The 22,517-nt window shown below is 39.5% G+C and overlaps 1 protein-coding gene across 4 annotated transcripts in view; it reads left to right on the plus strand.

Moving 5' to 3' along the window:
• LOC132828279 (high mobility group protein HMG-I/HMG-Y-like) overlaps positions 1 to 22,517 on the plus strand; it is a 105,137-nt gene that overhangs the window by 25,579 nt on the left and 57,041 nt on the right. For all 4 annotated transcript variants that reach the window (XM_060845254.1, XM_060845252.1, XM_060845253.1 and 1 more), the window contains one exon: positions 4,527 to 4,577. In XM_060845254.1, the coding sequence (XP_060701237.1) occupies positions 4,527 to 4,577 (51 nt within the window). The remainder of the gene's footprint in view (positions 1 to 4,526; positions 4,578 to 22,517) is intronic.

Genomic DNA, 22,517 nt, shown 5'->3' on the forward strand with positions numbered 1-22,517 from the left:
ACAGCACACAAATTATGGACAAAAAGTGAGGAAAAACACTCAGAAGTTTGTGTGTAAGTTGTGACAGAAACTAGCAGCAGACAGCCAAGCAATTAAACAAGCACAACAGAGAACAATGTGTATCTCTCCAGACAGGTATACCATTACCAGATCAGGATGAATTGTCAGACTTTCAAAGGATCATATTCAACTTTAGAATCTAGTCTTGTAAACTGTTATCTATTTGCACGACTATCAAATTGATAGCATATGCAATTGTGGGTTTGTGATGTGAAAAAGGAGGATGTTTCGTTACATTTCTGTCAGTATGTCAGTATAACTCTTCAACACAATATGTCAATATGCTTTTAAGAGACCTGCACATGGCATCACATACTCAATCATTGCATTTGACATAGGGATATAAAGATTACATACTTCATTTTAACTCTTGACTTGAAGCACGCTACACTGTTAAAAGCCAACAACTTAATGTGATCCCAGCCACTTGCGTGTCAAGTGAACGTGATGTTTGCATGTAATAGTATCTGTAATAAATGTCTGTGCATTTTTCAATACTTAGAGATCCATGCCCAGTTTCGTGAGTTACTAGGGTTAACATAAGCTTGTGCATCAAGCAAAATATCCCACTGGAGGCAAAACTCCAATCAAGGTCTGTTGGATTATCAACTAGAAGAAAGTGAGGACTGCAGATGCTGGAGACCAGAGTTGAAAACTGTGGTGCTGGAAAAACACAGGCCAGGCAGCATCCAAGGAGCAGGACAATTGACGTTTTGGGCATAAGCCCTTCTTCAGAATTCCTGAAGTTTACAAGACTAGATTCTAAAGTTGAATATGATCATTGAAAGTCTGACAATTCATCCTGATCTGGTGATGGTATACCTGTTTGGAGAGAAAATCTGTTGTGCCTGTTTAATTGCTTGGCTGTGTGCTGCTAGTTTCTGTCAGAACTTACACGCAATCTTCAGTGTGATTTTCCTCACTTTTTGTCTATAATTGGTGTGCTGTATTATGGCTTGATAGTGTAATATGATTATCAAGAATCATTTTAAATAATGAAGAAGGACTTATGCCCAAAACGTCGATTCGTCTGCTCCTCGGATGCTGTCTGGCCTGCTGTGTTTTTCCAGCACGACATTTTTCAACTGTTGGATTATCAGTTACATAATTGATGGAGCTGCTTCCCTTGGGATGCTAATGTCTGTTGTGTTTGAGTGACCATGTGATTGCAGAAAATCTGAAGTGTTAATTATAATGAACAAACTTAATTGTACATAACAGGTTTTACTGTGAAAGATAATGACTTTGTTAACATTCTTTTAAGTTGCTATATATGGACATCAAGCCCTGAGCTTTTTAGATTGTGTGCCACAGAAACACACCTATGTCATTAGCCTTGTGAAATACTTTACTTGAGAATTTATTTTCAAAGCCAGTTTATATATTTTTAAAAAATCACATTTTATGAATGGAGGTTGCTAAATGAGATCTATTTGCATTAGAACTTTATTTTCTCAAAGTACTTGGTTTGTTTTTGTTTTGTTAAAGATTGTGCCAACTGATGCATATCACATGGAATTTCATGGCCATTTGCCTGACACCTCTGGTTTCAGATCTGGCAATACGTAACATTCCAACTCTCTGACCAACATGTGTGGTTGTGTTCTTGTCCTTTCTTTATCAAGGCCGTTAGTAAAACAGCTCTCCTCCTTCCACAAACCACAAGCCACAGTGGAATCTGTGACCTTGGTGACTAATGTCTAAGACAAGAAAAAGGATCAATCTTAGTTTAATTCAAACTGGGATGTAAAAGAATTTGAAAAGTGAAGTTGCTTTTGCAGGCTTCTTGCTCATTAGTTTAGTTCTTCTGATTAATATAGATTTTTTTTTCCCCCTTTGAAGCAAAATATTTTGATCTCTTTTGTATGCATGCATTTATTATCCTAGAAGTTGAATGTGATGCATGGGAGAATAGATACTTTTTTGTGTATGATATTCTATTTGATAACTCATAACATCTCCAGACTTTCATGTGAAGTGAAATATTGTTGCGTGTATGAGGTACATTTGGGATTTCTTAATATAAAACTTTATATAGAGTTTGAGAGCTGTACAGCATGGAAACAGACTCTTCCATCCAGATCGTCCATGCTGACCAGATATCTGAGACTAATCGAGACCCCTTTGGCAGCATTTGACCCATGTCCCTCTAAACCTTTCCCATTAATGTAACCATCCAGATTTAAATGTTGTAATTGTACCAGCCTTCACCACTTCCTCTGGCACTCCATTGCTCTAGGGAAAACAACCTATTTAGCCTCTCCCTATAGCTCAACCATTCAACCCAGGCAACATTCTTGTAAATCTTTTTTTGAACCCTTTCAAGTTTCCTTCCTATAGCTGGGAAACCAGAATTGTATGCAGTATTCCAAAACTAATGTCCTGTATAGCCACAACATGACCATCCAACTTCTGTACTCAATGCCCTGACTAATAAAGGCAAGCATACCAAATGTGGCCTTCATTATCCTATCTACCTGCGACTCCAATTTCAAGGAACTATGATCCTGCACTCCAAGGTCTCTGTTCAGCAACACTCCCCAGGACCTTATGATTAAGTGTATAAGACCTGTCTTGATTTGCCTTTCAAAAGTGCAGCACCTCACATTTAGTTACATCAAACTCCATCTGCCACCCCTCGGCCCATTGGTGCATCTGATCAAGATCCCATTGTATCCTGAGGGAATCTTGGATTATATATCTCACAACATCGAGAATCTAATTGTTAAAAGGTTGTCCTGCAGAACTGACCGTCAGGAGATGGATTAATTTGAATGTTCTCAATCCAAAATGTGATGTAAACCTCTGGTCTAAATCTACCACAGTAGTGAAAAAGTTTCAATTTTGATCACCAAACTGTAAAGGGGTGCCCTATGGAATATATGAAAGTAGTTGGCACTGGACCCTTTGAGCTGATTCTTCAGTCTTTCTGAGGACGAGAATGAGTCAGCAGTGCTGAAAGGTTATTAATCAGATCAGAGAGATGAATATAAGGATGTACATGTTCTTTATTACAACTTCTATTCTTTTTAGATTAGATTCCCTACAGTGTGGAAACAGGCCTTTTGGCCCAACCAGTCCACACCGACCCTCTGAAAAGTAACCACCCAGACCCATTTCCCTAACAGTATGGGCAATTTAGCATGGTCAATCCATGATAAATGAGATCTATTTGCATTAGAAATCTATTGCATTGTAATAGACCATGAGCAGGTCAGCCTGACCTGCTCATCTATGGACTGTGGCAGGAAACTGGAGCACCTGGAGGAAACCCACGCAGACAAGGGGACAATGTGCAAACTCCACACAGACAGTCACCCGAGACTGGAATTGAACCTGGGACCCTGGTGCTATGAGGCAGCAGTGCTAACCACTGAGCCACCAATTGCCACTGTGCCACCCCTTGATATACTAATGACTTGAACTTGTGTACAGGGAGTTTGCAGTTAATAAAAACTTGCATGTGCACTACACAGTGATATTTATTGCAGAGCATGAAGAAGTGATGCATTTTGGAAGATTAGAAAGGGGGAGACAACATATATTTAATGGTCTAATTTTAAAGGTGATACAGGAGTACAAAGAAATCAAGTTTCATGGACACATCCTTGAAGCTGGCTGAACCATTTCAGAATTTATATTTTTAAAATAAGTTTGTACAATCCTTGGCTAGAATATGAAGGCAAGAGAAAAACTATGGTAAATGTTTATGAATAGCTTCAGCCAGAGTATTGTCTGCTGAGTATATTCTGTAAATGATGTTAAGTCTTGATTGTAACAAGGTCAGCCAAGTGGACTTCACAGGATATGAGTTCCCTGATTGGACCAGATTAACAGTCCCAATCTTGGAGCCCTGGCTGACAGACATAAACAAGAGTGTCAGACATCCTGTTTGGTCTGAATGGCTTTGAGGAAGTCGGATCAGTGTCAAGGACTCTCCAACTATAACTAAAGGGTAACCTGATATTGGAATGCCCCTTCTGTGAAGTTATTTGATAGACCTTGATCCCAGAAGCTGCTAGTCTTTGGTTGGTAGCTTCTGGGGATGTGGAAGTCAGTGTTGATCCCTGTGATATGCTGAGATACTTGCCCTGTCAAATCTTCATGAGTTGATGGGAATGTAATTAAGTGTATTCTCCTGACATACATGATCTGCACTTCTCAAAATAGAATCATAAAATTCCACCCTCTGATTTTATATTTGGCCAGGCTTCCATATGTTCTTCCACATCCATTAGTGAAGGACATTTTTTTTTTCTTTCTTGGCAGTTTTGTAATAAGGTGAGGAATATGCAGCAGAATGCTGTACATGACGCCTGTGTTGACATATTATGCAAGTCCCTTTGAGCAATTTTCCCCATTCCACATTGACTAATGTGCTACTTTATTAAGCATTGTGGATGGATGTACTCAACAGTACTTGAGAATGAGATTTTTTTTTCTTTCTCGTTTGTTTTTGTTTTCAGAAATCTGGTGGTGCCGGAGGAACAAAGCCCAGAGGTAGACCCAAGAAACTGGTAGGCTACATGTTTGTTTCTCACTTTCTAAATAGTGCTGGGTTTGAACAACAACTATGCATGAACATCCCAATATTAACTTGATGATTGTGACTTCAACACAACCAGCAGCAGTATTATGATCAGCAAAACTTGGCAGTTATGATGCTAGCAATTTCAAGTTCTATCGGTCTGTCTGGGTGATATTATTCACCCATAAGATGTTATAGTACATATATTTTTGAATTATGATTTAATTTAAGGTGACATTTAATGTTCTAAGCATTTCTATTTTATTAAGAATGCTTCCAGCCATATCTATCAAATAAATTGACCTGTTTTGAGCATTTTAATAAGTATTGGATTTTTATGTTCCGAATCTGGAATATACTGCCTGGGAAACACTACAGATGGGAAACCTCAACCTTTAAAATGTAAGTTGATGAACACTTGAAATATCATAACATTCAAGGCTAGAAAGTGAGATTAGTGTAGAAAAATCAGCGCAAACTCTGCCTACCGGTCCAGACCAAATTTATTTTTTTTTAAATTACATTTTTAGTTGTAAGCAACACTAGTACTAGGACAACTAAAGCTACCCGAACATAAAGGTTGGCTTTTATGACTGCTTTTATTTTTTATAGACTAAATTATATTTTAACTTATTCTGTTTAACTTGTTGCCCCAATATGTCCATTTTCAATGCTGGTCTTTAAATTTAATTTTTTAAAAAAAATAACCCTTTATTTTCTAACATTTTCTCTTTTTTTTAAAAAATAAGTCTTAAATTATTTCAGTTTCATTTTTTTGTGTGTTTCTTTCATCTTGCTTCTATGTTCATTTTGATAGTGAGAGTTAATTTTCAAAACGTGTTCTCCACACATGACTACAGCTTTTAAGAATGGATCCCAGTTAATCAAAAATCCCAGATGTGAAGATTAACATTGATTAACAATGGATCCCATTTAGTTTGATCCATCTTTACATTTTATTTTCTTGCTGATGTTCTTCCCTTCCATTTCTTTTATCCAAATTGTCTAAATGGCCACTATTTATTTGTTGCCTTTTCAGGTTGACTTTTCAGCTTGTAGAGAATAGAATGTCTTGTTTCCATTTGAGTTTCCAGCAAGGGTCATATATAACCATATAGAATGCTAATCCAGCGTACTTTAGGAACTTCAGGCCAATTGTCTCATCAATGCCATAAATGGTCAGGGAATGAACTCATTCATCACATGCCATGGATCTAAACTAAAATCCAAGTCAATCTTTCTCCCTTCTACTTTTGAGCTATGGAAAGACATGTTGAAAGAATGTATTTGTGATGAATGCTACAATCAATCAGTATCCAAATGACCAAAGTTAGCTGCAATGCTAGAAAAGCAAAAAAGAAATCTCATCTGCACAGGCCATGTCCACCCAATGCTCCGAAAAACTCAAGTTTGAAATTGAATAGTTTCCACCAGGATACTATGAAGAGCAAAGTATTATTCAGACACAGTTTATTATATTATTTCAAAATTAAGTAAAAGACTTTGCACTAGGGACTGTATTATTTGAATTGCTTGTCATGCTTCATTACTCTTTTTTTAAAAAAAAAACAAAAATGTTCCCTGGACATACCTATCTTTTCTTCATTGCTGCAATTAGCCATAAATAATAATAACCACGATTATCTCAGAGAAGTGGCTTATAATTCATTACTGTGTTATTAATTCAGTATCAGTTTCATCACCTGCATCCTGATTTTGTAATTAGTTGTTTTATTTTTGCTTTCTGTACTAGTTTGCATAGAAGATGGATTCTATATAATTCTAGATATTGATTTAAACCAAATAACTTCTATTTCCTTTCCTAATCAAATAATTCTGGATTGCAGTTTGTAATCCACAACAGTGGAATGACAAGGACTCTACTATTTTCACAAATCCTTGTCTTTGTGCAACTGAAAATGGCTGAAATAAGCACTGAAACTTGAAAAGAAAGAAATCGTTGAAAGCAAGAAATCTTGTGCAAGTTGTGTGGTAACTGATCTGTAAATGTGCATTTCTGAATAGACTATTATTAATACATCTACTTCACTAATCTTTCAAAGTTTATTTTCCACGCTAATGAAAGTCAATTTTGATTCTTCAATTTCCTTGAATTTTGACAGGAGAGTGGAGATGCAACACATCCTAACATATGAATAAGTTTCTTTTTATTTTGAAGTCATCCTGTTTTTCCCCAATTTGCCTAAACTAAACTTTTGCATTTAAGAATATATGAAGAATGTTTGTCCCCAGTCCCAGTGCTATAAAAAATCACACGCCGGTGAAAGCACATGGAAGTGATGAGTTGATTTGCCTTTCTCTCACATCCATTCTTTCAAAAATATTTTGCTCAGTGTTTCCACAGATAGACACAGTTTGCGGTGTTTCTGACTTCCCTTGAATCTTTTTTAGACTTCTACCCTTATAGTGGTTGTAGGACTCAGTGTGAATGGATTAACAATGCCACATTTGTGTTTGACAGCCTTAATATTGCAATGTCATTGTGAAGTATAACAATATTCATAGAAATTTTGAGGAAAGCATGTTTCAAGCCAAAGCTTATGCTGACTGTTAACTCTGCAAAACATGGAATCTGAACAGAGTACATTCAGGTCCACTATAACACAATGGTTGTATTCTTGTGCAACCCTGTATTATTAAAAAAAGTCATGCTTTAGAAACAACGTTTAAAGTATTGGCTCAGTAATACAACCTGTACATATATCTTTAATCGGTCCCCCATGCTGAGATAAATTGCTTAAAAAGGACCATGCAGCATTGTCCTACTGAGCCACACTTTCACCAATACCGAGCTTTGTGTACTTTCCCTTGTACCATCCACAAGGTGTGGACTCTCAATGGAATACAGTTTTACAAACAATGGAAATATTCTGATACCTTGTCTAATTGGACATTCTTCATGTCTGCATCCAGTTTGAGACTATTGACATGCTACATGACCGTGGGAAACATCACATTTGAGCCAGAGCATGTCATTATCTGAAAATCACCTATGCTTATTGACCATTCATCGGGCTGGATGGTGATTATGATTGGGAACCCCAATCGGATAACGAAAAACATCAAACAAAAGGGCATTGAGACGAATTGTTAATGTCCTTCTACTATGATAACTGAGCTGAAGTAATTTAGGGTTACATCTGTGACTTAGTGTTTTGCATGTCTTAATAACACTAGGTTATATATTATTCATCATGTCATTGGGAGAAACTGAATGTAGAAATGTTTGTAATATTTGTGTTTAAAAAAGACTTGAGAATATGGGTTAGAAATTAGGCAAATTGTGTGCTTAAATTCTCTGAATAATGGAAAATTAGAATCAAGCATAAATAGAACTAGATTTTCTGTCTGTTAGTAGTTTCTTCAGTTGGAGAAATCCGCCTAGCTGCAGTTAGACAACATGAGCTAATTGAACAGGTATACAACTTAATAAAATGTTGTTTGGGATTTTGGTGGCCAGAAATGTACAAGAATCTGATAACAGAATCTTGATTATAATCTTGATTATAATTCTCATTAGTACCATCTGGCAGTTTCAGAAATTGACCCTTAACATAATTTCCTGAACTCAGTTTGTGCAGAATTATATTAAAATGTTCTGTTGCTAGAAGTTTTCTACTATGTTCCCTTATGAAATTATCAAGTGTATTAATTCTTTGCCCACTATTAAGAGATCTGGTTGAGTCAAAAAAATCTCCTTTGCTTACTAGGTTCTCTTGATTACCATTGAAGGAGTTTTATTTGTTAAGAGCTTCATTTCTGAACCCTGTTGGGAAAAATTATTTGAATCTAAGGCAGAACTATGAGGTGAATACTTCTGTTAAGAAAAGTTCCTTCCCTAGATATGCAGGAAAGAATAAAATTCTGATGGGAGGAACCCTCTTCCCTTATCAAACCTCTGAAAAATAAGTGCATTTCCAGGTAATGAAACTATTCAATGACAATGCTGTCCACATGAGAGAAGAGCAGCATCTAACACAAAGACCCATTTCTTTGTTCCTCCCGATTCCAAATATTGAAAAAAAGCTGGTAGAATCGGAGGAATTGATTTTCTCATGCCCTTTGGCTGGAGGAATTTAAATGAGAGCAGGTTGGTTATAGCAATTCATCCAAGTCAGGCTAGCGACGTTACTTTGACACCCTGCAAGACATACAATACCCATTTCCCAGGAATGACATCAGTTCTTTAGTAGCTCTTGTTCTATTCGTATGTACATTCTTGATGTTCAGTTTATACAGTTTGCAAATGGATTACTTGTTTTCATGTGATGGCAGAAAATATCCAAATGTTTGGCAAATCAGTGTCTGCTATGTCAGTGGTTCTGTTAACAAATAGTTTATTTGTGATATATTGGGTTAATTGTCTTTCTTTAAATAGATGCCCTCTGAGAAATGACAGTTCTTTACCTTCAAGTCATTGGGGACAATTGTATTGACCCCTGTATCACACCCTGCTTTAATTCCTCTGATCTGCAGACACTTCCTAGACAAAGAAGGAAACTAACAGGAAATTATGCTGTTGAAGATGTCCCAATGGCAGGCTAAAAGAGACTTTGTTCTAAAAGCTGGCACCAGCAGGATAGTGAGGCACCTTCAAGATCTCCAAAGAGATATGATGGGGAAATTGGAGGGGATACATAGGGCCATTAAAGCCCTGGAGGACACAGTTACTATCTGGATATCTGTCAGGTTATCCAAGGAAGCGAAATAAGAAATTGGAAAGGAAAGCTGGGAAGTACTATTGCAAGCTGGCATAATGGACAGACCAAGTCCTGCTAAAATTGTTGAAGGCGCACATTGTTTGCAACTGTCACCCACTATCTTTTAATGAGCACGCTAACTTGATTTTGCTCCTTGCAAGTTATTTACAGAGGAACCGTGATTATCCGAATGAGATGGGCGAGCAGTATTTTGTTTGGATAATTGAATCAGTTATCCAAATAATCAATGTTCTCCTCTGGGATTCAGTTTTCTGAAGTTTCCTTTTTCCTTGCTTTGCCTGCCTTGCTCCCTCTCTCTGTTCCAGGGTTTGTTTCTGAGCAGACACACACTTGTGTGTAAGGGACTGCAGCATTGCTGAAGCCTCTCCCTGCCACTGCTTCACTTCAATGGGATTGACAGATGGAGCACTTGCTGAGTCCACTCTCTGTTCAGGAGTCTAGGTGGCAACACACTGGGATTTATTCAAGGCTGAATTGGCTCAGCTGCTTCCAATACAAAGGGCACATCCCTCAGAATCTGACCAACTCCAATTAACAATGCAGTAATTGATGCCTCCTTACCAAAATTGAATTCAGAACTTTGTCAAACTGACAAAAGCAGCCTACACTTTACTAAAGTAGCATATAGATCCAGCCTATATAACTCTTGAAATGCTTTAAAGATACTTTATGGATGCTAGCTTTGGTCTGTTTATCAAAGCAGATGTTTTGCAGAACTCCCCCGTGATCCAGCTTGACATGTCCCCAAGGAAGCCAGGTTCTCCCTTGAAATACTCCCTATCTTTATCATTTGCTTCCCATTTGAATCCATTGTTGCAGTTCAGTGTTTGGTTGAAATCCAATTAATTCTGTTAAGTATTTGTTGTGAAAGAGAGAACATTTTTACTGCTTTAATTTCTAGCGTTATGCAAATGATATGGAAGTGAAATAAGGGAGAATTGCACCCAAATATTATTTTCATCTAGTTTTACAAACTGGTAAATTTGTGACAGAGCATAAGTATGTTCATTTATATTTTAAAAATTATTCTAGTACTACGAATCCTCTGCTACTTGAATGGTAAGGTATGTTACATAGAATATTAAATGATGAATGGAAGCAGACGTTGTAGTAATAAATATCAAATTAATTAACTTTCATACAGATGTTAGTTTGTATGTGGTGTATAGGGTATGCCACTTTATTTGTAGCAGTGGACTAGGACTAATGTTATTGAGTTATACTTAAATGTGAGACAATTATTACTGTCCTCTAACCTGTTTACTGTAGTCATATCAATTTCAACACCAGGTTATAAAGTTGGATGCCTGAGGACATGTTTTCAACAACTTTCAATTGTCTTAACATCCCAAAGTACTTCACAGGAGACTGTCGAGCAAAACTTGACATTGAGTCACATAAAGAAATATTGGGGCAGATGGCATAAAGCCTTATCAAAAAGGTAGGTTTTAAGGAACATTTTAAAACCGGGTAGTTCAAGGCAGAATCTTATGAAGGGAATTCCAGAGATTAATATTTGGACAGTTGAAAGCAATGTTATTAATGTTTAGAACTATTAAAAACAGATGCACAAGAAATTAAATTGAAGAAACATCAGGAACAAAGAGCTAGACACACGCGCACACACACATCAGACACGTATGCACACACACCACTTTTACTGGGTCTGGAAGACACGTGGGTGAGGTAGCCCTTTAATGAGGCTTTTGCAGTTCTTTTTGTTGCCCATTGCATTTCTCACCGGATTGATTTAAAGCAGTTTGAGTCATTTATGCTAGGCAGCAGAAACTTAGTTTAAAGGGATTGCCATGTGGCTGTGGTTGAATGTACTCGCAGGTACTGCTGGGGAAGGTAACAACATCTGTAAGATAATTAATGACTGCTTTAACTCTTTTTGTTATGTCAAAGATTAATAAAAATTGATTGAGGTCAGCACCTTTACAACTCTAATGGTGACTGGGGCATTATCTCTTTGATGGATGATGTATTCTGCAGTATGTTTTCTGATAACCCACATGTTGTATATTCACACTAAGATGTGATGTGTACTGTTATGAATGTAGCTGTAAAAGATGTGAAACATTATACTTTATATTAACTCCCTATCTCAAAGTCATGAGGCAGGCATGACAATTTGGCCCAAAAAGTAATTGCAGGATTGAAAAGGGAACAGTATCTAGTAAGGAAACGCTTTTCCATGCATCTATTATGGCCCTTCTTCCTGTTGGACAGCCACAATGTGACCATCTGGTGCTTGATTGGCACAGAGGCAAGGGAGGGAGGGTGATGGTGAGAGTTAATGGATCCCTCCATATCTGTTCCACTTCCCTTCTTCCGCCAAAAAATATTAAATATCATGCAGAGTTTTTTAGGGAGTGCAGGACTGGGGCGGTCACAGAACTTGAAAGGTATGAGGCTAATGAGTGATTTGAAAATAATGTTTAGATTTAATTTTTACATCCCTGTCAGGCCAGAGAAGATGCATGTTAGTGAATGTGGCGATGGGTGACTATGAATTGGGATCTGTGGGGATATGTGCAGCTGATATTTGGATGCGTTCAATTTTAGGGAATGTGTCAAATGGGAGGCTAGCAAGTCCAGCATTGAAATATTTGAGATGAGAGGTAACTGAGACAATCTGAGGATTTTGGAAGCAGATGAGCTGAAGCTGCGGTGAAGATTGTCAATGTAACAGAGTTGGAACTTAGTGATGGTGGGGATATGGTGTTGGAAGCTCGTCATAGAATAAGATAGGACACTGAGTTTGTGAACAGTCAGGTTTAGCCATAAACAATGGCAAGGTGAATGTAATTAGTGTCAGGGACTGTCACACATATTAGTTTGCGTAGTATTTCGCAAGAGGAAACTTCTGCTCATTCAGCACTAGATGTCTCTCAAGCAGCATGAGAAATCAGAAGCAGTGGAGGATTCAAGAGATGGTGGTGAGATAGAACTATCAACATACATGTGGAATTTGATATGTTTTTGGATATTGGTGAGAGGCAGAATAACAATGAAAAATAGGAGTGGGTTGGGAATTCCATCAGTGCCGGTACACTACAAATGTAAGTTACTTATTTTTTCTTGACTTGAAGTCCAGGTGCAGTGGTGTCTTGTCTAGTGCAAATGTGCTCGTTGAAGAGCAAGTCCAAGCAGTGGTGTGGTGCAATGGCTTCCAGCTGATTTACCTGCAGTCAGTAACATAAACTTCATGTCGTCACTCTCCTGTTTGGTCTGACCTTCTCACTTCTGGTTTCTAACACCCACTGGCTTGCCAATAAGTAAGATAAGTCAGGCTGTTTTTTTTAAAATCATCCATGGTGTGTAGTGAGGATGTTGAGCCTGATGCATTGATTGGTTCAAGAGGTATGAAAGATGTTCAGCTTTAGTCATACCAGAGACCACAAAGCTGCTTCTAAATTATATTATTTCTCATTTTTTCCCACCTCCTTATTCACAAGTGAGAGTAATTTTGTTTTTCATTTTAAATCTCGCAGCATGCTTCAAAATAGTCCTGTGCCGCCATGTTTTTCTATGTATCACTAATTTTCCTTTCAACACGTTCTCCAGTCAGAAACAGAATTGGAGAATGATAACTATGCATGCTATTTAGAATCTTTGTGAGCATATTGAAATTATCTCCACGTTCCAAATAATGTTTTTACAATGCTTTCTGCAGCATTGACATTTATGCGTCCTCGTCATTATGGTATTTACATGTAAAAATGATATCATTGTAAATGCACTGTATTCAAGTTATTTAGTACCTACCCTTAAATGGAGTTTGCTGGTTGTTTTTAGAAAGGAGAATTGCATTATGTTTGGAGGCTTGCCTCTGCTACTGCAAAATACTGGTTTAGTATCTCCTCCAACTTCTGTGATTCCACACAAGGGCTGCCTTGCTGATTCTTGAGGGACCTTATTCTCTCCCTAATTACCCTTTTATCCCTAATGTATTTATAGAGTCTCTTTGGATTCTCCTTAACCCTATTTGCCAAAGCTATCTCATGTCTCCTTTTTGCCTTCCAGATTTCCAATTTAACTAAACCTACTGCCTTTATACTCTTTTAAGGATTCACTTGATCTCTGCTGTCTACACCTGATCTTTACTGGATGTCTTAAAATGCATAAAGGTGGATATAAAGGACCCAATCAAGTCTACCCTAGAACTCTGTGAGGAGGATGTAAGTTTGCTTGCTGAGCTGGAAGGTTCGTTTTCAGACGTTTTGTCACCATACCAGGTAACGTCATCAGTGAACCTCCGGTGAAGTACTGTTGTTGTGACCCATTTTCTATTTATGTGTTTAGGTTTCCTTGGGTTGGTGATGTCATTTCCTGTGGTTTATCTCAGAGAGTGGTAGATAGGATCCAAGTCGATGTGTTTGTTGATAAGAGTTCTGGTTTCTTACATACAGATGAGGAAGGACATCACTTTCACTGAGACAAGACATCCATCCTAGGACAAGCCAAACAGAAACATGCACGAGAATTCCTAGAAGCATGGCATTCATATTGAATTGAATTTATTGTCACATATACCAAGGCACAGGGAAAAGCTTTGCCTTGCGAGCAATACAGGCAGATCACATAGTTAAATAGCATTGATAAATAAATAATAGGTACACAGCAGCAAAAACCAAAACACAGGTACAGGCGAATGCCAAGAGTTTGAGAGTCCATTCTAGCAACAGTAGAGTAGAAACTGTTTTGAAACCGGCTGGTGCATGTTCAGGCTTCTGTACCTTCTGCCTGAGGTTGGAGAAAAACATTGCCAGGGTGGGATGGGTCTTTGAGAACGCTGGCGGCCTTTCCTTGACAGCGGGCCTGGTAGATGGATTCTATAGATGGGAGGTTAGCCTTTGTGATTGTCCAGGCCGAGTTCACCACTCTCTGTAACCGTCTCTGATCTTGAATGGTACAGTTGCCATACCAGGTCGTGATACATCCAGACAGAATGCTCTCGATGGCACATGTAAAGAAGTAGGTAAGGGCATTTGCTGTCATGCCAAATTTTCTCAGGTGCCTTAGGAAAAAGAGACATTGTTTAGCCTTTGTAATCAGTGCGTCCACATAAAGAGTCTAAGAAAGTATGTTGTGGATGACCACTCCCAAGAGCTTGACACTCTCCAGTCATTCCACCACTGTGCTGTTAATGTGTGGGGGACATGTGTAACATCCTGCTGAAAGTCAATAATGAGTTCCTTGGTTTTGCTGGCATTGAGAGCTAGGTTGTTCTCAGTGCACCATTTTTCCAGGTCTTCCACCTCCCGTCTGTAGTCTGTTTCATCACCATCTGAGATTCGACCGACTATGTTGGTGTCATCAGTGAACTTGTAAATAGTCTAGTGTTTGGTGATGCAGCCATGGGTATACAGTGAGTACGGCAGGGGGCTGAGTACGCACCCCTGGGGGGCCCCGTGTTGAGAGTGAGTGAGGATGAAATATTGTCTCCAGTCTTCACTGATTGTGGCCTGTGAGTCAGCAAACTGAGAGTCCAGTAGCAGAGAGTGGGGCTTAATCCAAGATTACTAAATTTAGTAATCAGTCTTGAGGGGATAATAGTGTTGAAAGCTGAACTGTAGTCAATTAGTAGAATTCTTATGTAGCTGTTCTTGATATCAAGATGTTCTAGGGAGGAGTGAAGGACAAGTGATATGACATCTGACATGGATCTGTTGGTCTGATAATCAAATATGGAGTGGGTCAAGAGCAGTGGGAAGGCTGGAGTTGATTAATGCCATGACCAACCTTTCAAAGCACTTCATAACCAGCGAAGTTAGGGCCACTGAGCAGTAGTCATTGAGACATGCTGCATGAGCCTTCTTAGACACAGGGATGATGTTGGCCCTCTTGAAACAGGCAGGGACAGTGGCCTGCTGCAGGGAGAGGTTGAAAATGTCTGAGAAGGCCTCTGCCAGTTGATCTGTGCATGCTCCGAGTGCACGGCCTGATACTCTGTTTGGTCCCATCGCTTTCCTTGGAGTCACGCAAAGGAAAACTGATCTGACCTCTGATGCAGTGACTGTTGGGATAGTTTCATCGGGACTTGTCAGAATTGGTGTTACCTCTCCACCGCAATTCTGCTCAAAGCGAGCATAGAAGGCGTTAAGACAATCTAGGAGGGATGTGTCATGGTCTGCTATCTTGCACTGTTTTTTTAGAATCTGTGATGTCATTCAGTCCTTGCCATAGTCGCCGGGTGTCTGTCTGGGTGTCTAGTTTGGATCAGTATTGGTCCTTGGCTGTCTTAATGGCTCTGCGAAGGGCATACTTGGATTCCCAAATTTGAGTGGGTCTCCTGATCTGAAGGCCTCGCACCTGGTTTTTCGCAGGTTCTGTATGTCCTGATTCATCTAGGGTTTCCTTTTGGGGAACACCCAGATTGACTTCCTCAGGATGCAGTCCTCCACACACTTGCTGATAAAATCTGTGATGGTGTAGGCATACTCGTCCAAGATACCTGCAGACTGATTGAACGTGGCCCAATCAGCCGATTCCAGACAGCACCGGAGTTGATCCTCTGCCTCCTCCGACCAGCACTGCACCTGTATCCATGAGGGGTCTCCTGCTTGAGCTTTTGTCTGTAAGCCGGGAGAAGAAACATGGCATTGTGGTTGGAGTTCCTGAAATGAGGGCGGGAGCTGGAATGGTAGGCACCTTTCACAGTGGTGTAGTAGTGGTCGAAAATGATCGGGCCCCTGGTGAGGCAGGTAATGTTCTGGTGGTACTTGGGCAACACCTTCCTTAGATTGGCTTGATTGAAATCGCCAGTTACATTAAACAGGGCCTCATGGTGTTCCATCTCCAGGGTATTAGTGATGGAGTACAGCACACCCCGAGCTTCCTCAACCTTTGCTTGTGGCGGTATATACACCGCAGTTTCAACCGGAACTCTATCAACAAACACATTGACTTGGATCCTATCAACCATCCACTGAGAAAAAGAACAGGAAATGGCATCGCTACCAGAAATGACATCACCAACCGAAGGAAATCTGAATATATAAATAGAAAGCGGGTCACAACAACAGTGCTTCACCAGCTGTTCACTATTGATATTACCTAGTATGGTGACAAAACAATGGAAAATGAACCTTGCAGCTCAGCGAGCAAACTTAGATCCAGAGCCTCAACCTGAGCTACAAATCTTCTCAAAACTCGCTAACTCTGTGAGAAACGATTGCTGGGCCCCTTGCTAAGATATTTGTATCATCAGTAGTCACAGGTGAAGTGATGGAAGACTGCAGGTTAGTTAACGTGGTGCCACTATTTAAGAAAGGTGGTAAGGAAAAGCCAGGGAACTGTAGACTGGTGAACCAGATACCGGTAGTGGGCAAGTTGATGAAGGGAATCCTGAGGGACAGTATTTACATGTATGTAGAAAGGAAAGGACTGATTTGGGAAAGTTAGCATGGCTTTGTGCTTGGGAAATCATGTCTCATGAAGTTGATTGAGTTTTTTGAAGAAGTAACTAAGAGGATTGATGAGAGCAGAGCAGTGGACATGATCTATATGGACTTCTGTAAGGCATTCGACAAGGTTCCTCAAGGTACACTGCTTAGCAACGTTAGATTTCATGAAATACAGGGAGAACTAACCATTTGGATATAAAGTTGACTTGAAGGTAGAAGACCGAGGTGGTGGTGGAGGGTGACCTTTCAGTCTGGAGGCCTGTGACCACAAGGATCAATGTTGGATCCACTGCTTTTTTTGTCATTTTATGTAAATGATTTGGATGTGAAATAGGAAGTATCGTTCGTATGTTTGCAGATGACACCAAAATTAGAGGTGTAGTGAACAATGAAGAAAGTTACCTCCGTGTACAATGGGATCTTGATCAGGTGGGCCAATGGGCTGAGGATTGGCAGATGGAGATTAATTTAGATAACTGTGAGGTGCTGCATTTTGGAAAGGCAAATCAGCGCAGGACTTATACACGTAATGGTAAAGTCCTGGGAAGTGTTGCTGAAAAGATAGACCTTGGAATGCAGGTTCATAGTTCCTTGAAAGCGGAGTCGCAGGTAGATAGGATAGTGAAGAAGGCACTTGCTGAGCTTTCCTTTGTTAGCCAGTGCATTGAATATAAGAGTTGGAAGGTGATATTGCGGCACTGTGGGACATTGGTTAGGCCAGTTTTGAAATATTGTGTGCAATTCTAGTCTCCTTACTATTAGAAGGATGTTATCAAATTATAAAGAGTTCTGAAAAGATTTACAAGAATGTTGCCAGGTTTGGAGGATTTGAGCTATCAGCAGAGACTGAATAGGCTGGGGTTGTTTTTCCCTTGAGCGTCAGAGGCTGAGAGGTGACCTTTTAGAGGTTTATAACCTCATGAGGGGCACGGATAGGGTAAATAGACAAAGTCTTTTCCCTGGGGTGGGGGAGTCCAGAACTAGCGGGCATAGGTTTAAGGTGAGCGGGGAAAGATTTAAATGGGACCTAAGGGGCAACTTTTTCACGCAGAGGGTGGTGCGTGTATGGAATGAGCTGCCAGAGGAAGTGATGGAGGCTGGTACAATTACATTTAAGAGGCATCCGGATGGGTGTATGGATAGGAAGGGTTAAGAGGCATATGGGCCAAGTGCTGGCAAATGGGACTAAATTTAGGTTAGGTTATCTGATTGCATGGACAAGTTGGACTGAAGGGTCTGTTTCTGTGCTGTACATCTCTGATTCTAACTTTTGTTTGTTTTCTGACTTGATGTATTACTGATGATAGGGAAAATAGACTGTGTCAAGTATTTGATTCTTGCAGACTTCACAATGGCAGACCCCTTTTATTCTATGTGGAATTGTTGGTCTGTTGCAAGGCTTCTGCTGGAGAAACACTCAACATTGAGTGAATGTGAACCTTAAAATGGTCTAGACATTTTGAAGTAATTAACAGAGAATTATGAGGATTCCACTACTAATGATTCTGTCATGGAAGCTATTTTTTGAGCAATGTGGGGGCCTATTTACTAGATTTGAATCCTAATTTATGAAAGGAAATTGTAGCATGGCTGAATTATCTGACACCGATTTAATGGGTGAGCAGCATTTGAATTGTTGGACTGTGCATGGTGAAAACTGGGCTACATCAAAGGCTTAAATAATCATCTTTTGAAGATTTCTGAAATGTAAAACCTGGGTACTAGTAAGCATTAATTTTGCTCATTGAATTTTAAATGGTTCTAACAAGAATATAATGAAATAGTTAGTAGCTAATCAGACCAGAGACAAACATCAAAGAAGACAAACTGAATTGTACAAAAGTAATTAACTTTTAAAGGTCACATCCCTTTGTAAGATAAATTTTATGGTTCAAGATGTCTGATAATTTATTTCTTTCACACAGGATGTATCGTTGTAATGGCTGTTTTGTTATCTTAATGCCACTGGTGATCCAAGCTGATAGCCCATAAAAAGCTGCTTTGTGGGTGGGTTTTCATGGCTGTGATTTTCAATGAGGCAAATGTTGTTAATCATTTTATCTTGACATTTGTACCACACGCAAGCAGAATTAAAGAAAATATTGATCTTTTTAGATAAATACATGATTGTATGTATTGCATTATAAACCAGTTTGATTAATAAAGCTTTAAGGTATAGTCATGATCAAAATGACCTAGGTTCACAGTTTTATTTCGTCTGCAGCTGAGCTCATACCTGGTCACGTAAGCAAAGCTTGACTACCAAGCAATTGGACAGGTATAAGCAACTGCTTCATTAAAGACAATGGGTATAACAGACCAAATTATTTTTTTGTGCTTTAAAATTCAGTGAATTTCCATTCTTATTTCTTAGAAAAGGACTTCTGGTTTTTTTTTTAGAAAAGGTGTTGTTTTTATCTTTGGCCTTTTCTCAATTTGTTTTTGTTCTAGCTCAGTTTATTCAGTCAAATTTATTTCTTTGGAAGTCCTTACCTTGGGCAGGCTCCCTTCTTATGTTTTAACTTAAGGTAACAATTGTGAGGTTAATTCCATTTTTCTGATTTATAATTTGCTAATGATACGAGTTATATTAAATCTGAAGTATTTGATGAGCTTGCCTTATTATCAGTAAAAACACTACCTGTCTCTATATGTATGGTGCAGTAATTGTAACTCTTTTGCTCTTGTGTCGGAACAGTGAACTGTGGCATTGTGTGATCGGTAGCTTCCTGGTATTCATGTCATCTGTCTGTATGAGATATTGCATGAACTGTTGTTGAAGTGCTTTCCTATTCAAATGTACCACCAATGTGGTGCAGAGCAAAACATCCACAGTAGCCGGATCTCTTCTTCAGAAGCATAGTCCTCTTTGTGATTTTTGTTTTCAAAAAGATACTCTGATCATTTATAAACCCATAATTCAACACAATTGAAAGAAGGGTATATGACTAGTGTCAAAGTTCGGTTATCTAATTGTCAGTTTGGGATCCAAATAAATGGCAGAAAGAGGAGACTTTTATTCTTTCAATCCAGGCAGGATTTAAGCTTTAGGGGATATCTAGTGTAAAAGGCATCAGCAGTACGCCAGTACCTCACCCTAGGCAACATCATCTTTGAGCCTAGACAGAGAATGTTGGTAAGCAATTTACCTGAAGTGAGCATCAAAACTGAGCCCAAACCAACATTTTCCAACAGAGCACAATTGATAGCGACCAGAAGTGGGAAACCTTGTGTATTACCTTTCTTTCTTTGAGCCTAAGAATATCAAAGGATATAGGATATTGAGAATAGAACCTACGACATGTTGTATGTTCTGGTATTCTAGCATGAAATGCCTTTACTGATGAGACTGTCATGATCTCAGTGGCTTATTTAAATCACTTCTCTGAATATCTCAATTAAGGGGTTCCAGTCCATGTTGATTTTTATGAGTAAAAAAAGATATTTTCTGTGTCAGCAATGATTTGTTCAGTTATAACATTTTAGAGAGAGATTCAACAGAGAGGATTGATTTAGTGATGGGGTTCAAAGGTGAAGGGTTGGACTTTTGCCCATAAGTAGCCAATTGAGCAGGCTCAATGATCTACAAAGGCTTATTGCAATAAGCCAATTAGAACTTGTCAGTTTGACTGCCAGCTGCCCTGAGACGTTTGGCACTTGGCAGTCTCCTTGGAGTAGACTGAAAGGCTAATACTCCAGTCAATCTTTGAGGCACTCCCTGTACGTCTGACCTCCGATGCAGCCAAAGTTCGCTCTCTTTAAGGGTTTGTAAACCTGGCTGTTGAGGCTATTTTTTAAGTTAAAAGTTTTAATATGTGAAGAGAATGCACCTCAAATGGGAAACACTCCTCCGTCCCTGACCTGAAATGCTTCATCTCGGACGGCTTAATGGATCACACCAACTTCCTTAATTAGATGGTAAATTCACCCTCTGGCCTCTAATTGGCCAACTCGGAAATTCGATTCCAGGTGAAATGTTTCCTGCACAGTGAAGGGCTCTGCGACCTTCATTTAATCTCCCTTTAGTGTCTCAACCCAAAATCGTTCTCAGTGGCTTCAGTCTTTCCAAACCTCAGCAATGGAAATGTTGTAACTCATCAAAGTCTAGATTTCAGGCAAATAATAAGACAAAGTGTAATGGTTGAAAAGAATAATGGAGAAATAGAGCTTGTGTCTTCAGGAGATACAATAGATGTAGCGATTATGTTTGTGGACCTGTCGTACAAACATTTTGAATAATGGTCCAGAGACATGAGTTTGGATCCAAACTAGACTCCTGAAGAATTTAAATTGAACTAATTCAATAAATCTGGAATATAAAACTACTTTCAATCATGGCGGCAATGAAACTATCTGATTGCCATGAAAATCCACTTTGTTTTTAGAAGATGCCATCTATTCTCCTTATTTGCTTGTCCCATATGTCTCTCTAGCAATGTGGTTGATTCCTAACTACCCCCTAAAATGTCTTGAGAAACCATTCCAATTGACACAACACATTTTTAAAGACAGTTGATGGTGGGCAATCAATCCTGGGCTTGTCAACAACACCCTATTCTTGTATACAAAGTATCTAAGAAAGGTCTTAGAATGCAGATGATGAAGAGGGGGATAAGGGAAGGTGAGTGATCATATATTGGGCAGTGGCTAAACCTGGCACTCCATGTGCAGTATCACCCACCTGCCCACTGCCCTCCTCTAACCGAAAAGAAATACTGTGGTGTGTTGATAAGGTAAGGCTTTTCTTTTTTTTATCGTGTGCTGCTTAAGTAGTGTGATTGATAAAAATTCCTTTTTTTCCATTTCATTTATCCTTTCTTTGATATTATATTTGGATTAAGTTAAGTTTAAGAGTAAAAATAGCAGCAGACCCCAGACCTGTGTTATGCTCCTCTTGCTCAGTGTTGGAGCTCGGGGATGGTGTGGCTACTGCCCCTAACTCCTTCACGTACAAGAAGAGTGACCAGCTGCAACTCTTGTTAGCCTGCATGACCACTTTGGAGCTATGGATGGACTCATTTTGGAGCATCCACGATGTTGAGGAGGTCATGGACAGCATGTTTAGCAAATTGGTCAAACCGCAGATTAGGGTTGCTGAAGGAGAAAGGGAATGGGTGACCGAAAGGTATAGAACAGCAGGAGGGCAGTGTAGGTGTCCACTGTGATCGTCTCCTTCCAAAACAGGTATACCGTTTTGGATACAGTTGGGAGAGATGGCTCATCAGGAGAATGCAGTAGTAGCCACGTTCATGGCACCGTGGCTGGCTCTGCTGTACAGAAGGGTGGGAAAAAGAGTGGAAGGGCGAGAGTCATTGGGGATTCAGTTGTAAGGGGAGTAGATAGGCGGTTCTGTGGCTGAAACCAAGACTCCCAAATGGTATGTTGCCTCCTAGGTGCATGGGTCAGGGATGTCTCAGATTGGCTGCAGGGCTTTCTGAAGGGGGAGGGTGAGCAGCCAACTGTCATGTTGTATATAGGCACCAGTGTTACAGGAGAAGAATTTAGGGAGTTAGGACCCAAGTTAAAAAATAGGACCTTGGAGATAGTAATCTCAGGATTGCTACCAGTGCCACATGCTAGTCAGAGTAGAAACGAAAGAAAAGGCACGATTAATGAGTGGCTTGAGAGATGGTGCAGGAAGGAGGGGTTCAGATTTTTTGGACATTGGGACCAGTTCTGGGGAGGTGGGACTATTATAAATCGGATGGTCTACACCTAGGCAGGACTGGAACCAATATCCTGAGGTTGCTTTTGCTAATGCTATTGGGTAGGGTG

This window comes from Hemiscyllium ocellatum, chromosome 26 (genome assembly GCF_020745735.1).
Source record: "Hemiscyllium ocellatum isolate sHemOce1 chromosome 26, sHemOce1.pat.X.cur, whole genome shotgun sequence".
NCBI lineage: Eukaryota > Metazoa > Chordata > Chondrichthyes > Orectolobiformes > Hemiscylliidae > Hemiscyllium > Hemiscyllium ocellatum.